The sequence below is a fragment of the Poecilia latipinna genome, unplaced genomic scaffold (genome assembly GCF_001443285.1).
Source record: "Poecilia latipinna isolate Pla-1442-1.1 unplaced genomic scaffold, P_latipinna-1.0 Scaffold5345, whole genome shotgun sequence".
NCBI classification, from domain to species: Eukaryota; Metazoa; Chordata; class Actinopteri; order Cyprinodontiformes; family Poeciliidae; genus Poecilia; species Poecilia latipinna.
The window spans coordinates 1-5,618 of NW_015117961.1; the positions used below are offsets into that span (position 1 = coordinate 1).

At 39.0% G+C, this 5,618-nt stretch overlaps 1 protein-coding gene across 1 annotated transcript; it reads left to right on the forward strand.

Annotated features, from left to right (window-relative positions):
* Window positions 1-8: 8 nt before the first annotated feature.
* LOC106943476 (complement C3-like) lies at window positions 9-5,210 on the forward strand (the record flags this gene model as incomplete). Its single annotated transcript, XM_015026787.1, has 9 exons — window positions 9-193; window positions 595-715; window positions 1,595-1,710; window positions 3,106-3,252; window positions 3,633-3,732; window positions 3,810-3,904; window positions 4,026-4,217; window positions 4,747-4,908; window positions 5,073-5,210. Coding segments are annotated over exons 1-9 (1,170 nt in total), but the record flags the coding sequence as incomplete, so codon positions are not given.
* Between the last annotated feature and the right edge of the window lie 408 nt (window positions 5,211-5,618).

The following is a 5,618-nucleotide window of genomic DNA, read 5'->3' on the forward strand; positions in this document are numbered from 1 at the left end:
GATGGTTCAATTGATCTAAATTGTCCTAATTACTGATTGGTGACAAGAAGACACTTTATACGATTAATAGCGCCTTCCTGCTGATTTCAGGTACATGTTTGGTGAAGATGTAGAAGGCTCTGCATATGGAGCTTTTGGAGTTGTCCATCAAAATCAAAAGAAGAGTTTCCCCAGCTCACTTCAGAGAGTGCCGGTAGGTCTTTACCTTCAGTTATTTTTCTGTTGCATTTGGCTTTATGTCTGTGAAACAGACAGTTTGTACCGATGAAATCTCACCTTTTTCTAAGTACGGCACTTTAAAACTGGAAAGTTGTCATGGAAACACTGTGGAAAAACTTTGCTTCTTTAAACAAAGCCCCAGTTACTAACTTGAAACTAGCTCGTAAGAATGGGAAGCATTTTCACTGGAGTTCATTCTTTCTAATTTTTGGATGTCTTCAAACAGCTAGGAATGTAACAAACCACTGACATTGTTGGTGAATACATTGAGTTGCAGCTGTGTGGTTAGATACTACAGTTGCCTGTGAGTGTAAATGAGATGTAAATGTGTGACAACACCAAACTCTAAAGTTAACCTGCGTTGTGTGACATTAGATCGAGAGAGGAGAAGGAGTGGTGACCCTGAAGAGAGAACACATTACTCAGAGCTTTGAAAACTTCACCGATCTTATGGGCAGCTCCATATTTGTGGCGGTCAGCGTGCTGACGAGCGACGGTAAGAGAAGCAGAGGTCGGTGGGGATCAGTGTCACAAAACTGTGGTAGTCAGTTTACAGTTTTCTGTGACTTTCATTATTTGGAGAAAAACAACATGAGAATAAAAGCTCTTTATTGTATTAAAAGATAAATAGTTTATACCCTGAGAAAAGTAATACATTTGAATTTGAAGGTTCAATTTAAATACGTCACCAACAACTTCTGTATATGCCACAGTACAATTAATAACTAAACCCATAAATATAAAATAAACCAGTAAATTCATCTTACAAAATTCATCTGCCTGCTCATCCTACAGGGTGGCACTGAGCCAAACACATACACATTATCACTCAAGGGAAATTTTCAAAATGTCAACCTAACGTTGTTTTTAGGAAGCTGGAAAACCCGGAGAGAACCGACACATGCACCAAGAGAACAGGCAAACTCTGTTCTAAGACTAAGTCCAGGCAAAGATTTTATTGTTTTTATCTTAAATTTAAAAGAAACATGAATCGATTTATGCTTCTGCAAGTAAGCCATAGCTATACATATGGATACATACGTACTGTTTCAATAAAAGGAGTCCTGAAAGCCGACTTATTAAATCAAAGTCTGCATCTCATCAAGTTTCTCATCATCACAGTCCTTGTTTTTTTATTTTTCTTTGTACTTGTCTTTGTTCTGTAGTATAAAATTGGAACATTTTAGCAATTAAATCAAACCAAACAAAAACATGACTAAACTTAAAAAACTTTGTTTTTTAAAACTGTATAGTGACAACATGCCGGTTTATCTGTTAAGTTATGTCCTTCGGCCATGCAAAGCTGCATTGGCTGTCCTAGCTGCTGTAAAACAATAAAGTGAAAACCCAAAAGTTTTTGATTTTATCTCCACAGGTAGTGAGATGGTGGAGGCAGAACTGAGAGACATTTATATTGTCACGTCACCTTATACCATCCAGTTCACCAAATCTCCCAAATATTTCAAACCAGGATTATCTTTTGATTTTGCGGTAAGATTTTCTGTTTTTTAAGCATATAAAGACTAACTGTCAATTATCTTAGTTTCATGACTGATTTACAGCTGTGGTTACTTAAAGACTAAGCAAATCCCTTTGTGAAGTGTGATACAAACATGACCCTGTTATTTAAAAGGTTTGCATGTTCAACAATAAGTGCAAACTTGACAGCACACACGCACACAAACAGGATTGTCTCTGCAAAATGACCAACATCACAGTCGCAATAAATTTAGCGTGTCTAAATTTAGCGCAAGATACTGGGAGGAGGAGATGCAATGACTTACCACCCGCAATGCAATTTGTTAAAACTGCACCAGATTGCGCGGGTGCTGTTTTTGAGTCTGTCTTTAGCTCATTTGAAAAGCAGGTGCAAACTGGTGAGCAAAAACGCCTGCCGTCACCGTGGCGAAGAGACGGCATAGACACAATGACGGAGAACATCGCTTGCCATTTATTTGGCGCATTTAAGAAATAGAAACAGACGAGTAACATCCCGCAGCAATGCCAACTCTGAGCTGCAGGATGCTACAGAATAATCCCAACACACTATCACTTCATGGCAGCTCCATGGTTTATGTCTGGATTCTTTGCAGGAGTGTGTCTGTAAAGCCCAGAAAAGGCAATGGACATTATATTTATCTGCTGCATCTTCCAGAAAATTGTGCAGGCAAATGTCAGATTAATGCTGACAATATATCTGCAGTTAAACCAAAAACAAAACACCACGACTAAACTTAAGAAGTAGACCGGAAAACCATCATGAAGCCAAAGGGATACTGAAGGTAGAACAAATAAAAAGATCTGTCCTATGCGCAAGATAAGTTTCCCCCCTAAAGTTCCTTTGCAGGCCGCCATGAAACACATTTATTTTGCAATAAACTATTATGGGCTTGGCTTGGTTTGCAATGTTTGGGTGAAGTAATCAAAATCCCTTAACTCCAAATAGTCACAGGAAGATTTGAGGTACGATTGGACAGATGAAGTGGGAGAGCAAATATAGCTGTTTGGAGATTTTGTGTTATATCACTGAGATGATTGTTTAAAGAAAATGTATGATTGTCATGAATATTACACCTTCAACTCCACACCGTCAAACTTAGTCTTTCTTAGACAGCACTCTCTGACGCTCACCGTGATGAACACGCAAAGTCGTTGTTTAATTATGGCAGTCAGGATCACTTTAGCATGTGCAGTCAGCAGGACGTGCAATCTCACTGTGTGAAATTTATTTATCAACTTTTGCTCATGCAATTTAGAGCTGAATGCATTTTAATTGATCCAAAGATATTCTTCAAACATCCTCTTTCTTCACTTTTCTGTACGGATGTATGAACACACACATCTCTGTCAGATACGATTGATCTTTGTCTGATTGTTTCTTGAAAGGTTGAGGTTCTGAATCCCGACGGCACTTCAGCACAAGGAGTTCCTGTTGCGATCGATGAAGCTGAGGTTGAAGGCGTTACTTCTGCCAACGGCATGGCAAGACTTTCAATCAATACGGTGGAAAACGCTGGACCGTTAAAAATCACAGTAAGTCCTGGAGTGTTTTTTTGCATTCCTTGTTCATGTGTGTGATTCTATACTTCTATCATGTTCTAAAAAAAAAAAAAAAAAGATAAAATGAGTTCTGAGAAGTGATAGAATTGCATGTTTGTTGTTTCACATTTTCTCTGCAGACAACTATTCTGCATGCTGACTTCACATTTAAAATAAACTTTGAACGCCTTTGTACATTTCTCACATTTCTGACAACAGTGTTTTAAATAAATCTTCCCTAAATAAGGAAAGAATCTTCTTTTACATAATATCGCTTGCAGGATATCTATTACTGAATTAAGAGTTAAATTACTGAATTAACAATGTTTATGTATATTTCTTCATTTTGTTTTTTTATGTTTGTTTAAATGTAGGTAAGAACCCAAAATCCTCAAATTCCAGCTGAACGACAAGCATGGGCAAGCATGACGGCTCTCCCTTATAGCTCAACAAGCAAAAACTACGTCTACATCGGTAAACACTAAACTACATCTGTCATCTAACTATGCATAAAGGCCCTTTTATACAAATGACCAAAACCGTCTCTGCAGGAGTGACAACAGCAGAAGTAAGCCCAGGAGAGGATATGAAAGTGGTTATAAGCCTCAACAATCAGGAAAACCCAGAAAATGACGTAACATATTTGGTGCGAGAGCAAGTTTTTTTTTTGTGTGTGTGTGTGCAGTAAGAACTTCTGAAGTATAAATGTTCCACAGAGAGCTGATCAGTCTTTTTTTTTTAATTATTATTATTATTCCTACTTTCAGATCCAGAGCAGAGGTCAGTTAATAAAGCATGGACGCTTTAGAGTTAAAGATCAAGCGATGATATCCACGATATTCACCGTTACCAAGGAGATGCTGCCGTCATTCCGCATCCTGGCCTTCTACCATCCCAATGACAACGAGGTGGTGTCGGACTCAGTCTGGGTGGACGTGAAGGACTCCTGCATGGGCTCGGTGAGGCAATGTGCAGCAGCAGGGCTCACGGGGGAAAATTAAACCAATGCAACGATGGGCACCAGGTGGGACAGAGGCTACGGTCCTCAATGGAGCTGTCCCAGGTTCAGTTCCCATCCCCTGGCCACTTACTGCATGCTCTTCTTGCTCTGACTTTCTTTTTTTGTTTCATTACTAAAAAAAAAAAGGCATTTATGATTTTTTTATTTTGTAAAAATACACATTTCTTCCATTTGAATTCAGATTTTTGAATTGATTCCAGGGCCAAAAATCATATTCTGTTTTTTTTGGGGGGGACAATAAACATTAAACAGAAACATTTCTTGAGAGTAATTCCTGGGTTAGTATTAAGTTCTTTTTTGCACAACAAAAAGTTAAATAGGGAATCATCTTTTACCAGTGGGAGTTAGAACATGGTAATAGTGAGTCTAATAGGGAAATAATTGCTTCAGTAGTTAAATAGGTAAGTCTCTTACTTAATTTCATTGAGTTGGTGTACACCTAAATTTCTTTTCTGTTTTCTCTTAAGTTGAAACTAGAGCCACAGAGATATTTTGCCTTTACCTCCTACGAACCTCGGAAGAAGTTTGACCTGAAAATCACAGGAGATCCTGAGGCCACAGTGGGGCTGGTGGCTGTGGACAAAGGCGTCATCGCTCTTAACAAGAAATACCGTCTGACGCAGAAAAAGGTGATCTTCTCTCCTGAAATGAGGCGGCAGAAAGTGAAAAGGAAAAGTGCTTACTGACCATGTTCTGCCTGTACATTAAAAACCAAAGCATCTGTGTTAAACATTCTTTTTTTTAGAGTTGTTTTAATAACATTTTGTCTTGAGAGCCTTTTTTGATTCCTCAGGTGTGGGACACAGTTGAGAGCCACGACGTCGGCTGCACACACGGCGGAGGAAAGGACAGTATGAGTGTGTTCTACGATGCTGGGCTGCTGTTTCAGTCCAACTTACAAACTGGGACTCCCTACAGGCAAGGTAACACCGTACTTTATTTTTTCCCCATCTTCTAATATAGTAGATGTAAGAGAAGCAAACCACAAATTTGGGTGACAGAGGAAAACTGATAGACTTGACTGTGTAATGCCAGCAGAGGCAGCAAAAAGTGCAACCACTTCAATGGCAGTCATTTAAATTTTTAGGAATCCCTGCTACACAATAAAACTGTCAAGAGGTTTGACAACACAAAAGCCTAGAAGTGACAGCTTCACCTCCAGAACATTTACCAGTGGGAAGGTGTCAAAAACAATCACGGGAAGCTTAGATCACCGGGAATTGGTAGAGAGACAGAGCCAACAATTTATAAAATATGCCATTAAAATTAGAGGTGTGCCGTTTGATCGGCCACCGATCATAATTGGCCGATTTCCGTGAAAAAGTGAATGATCGGTGAT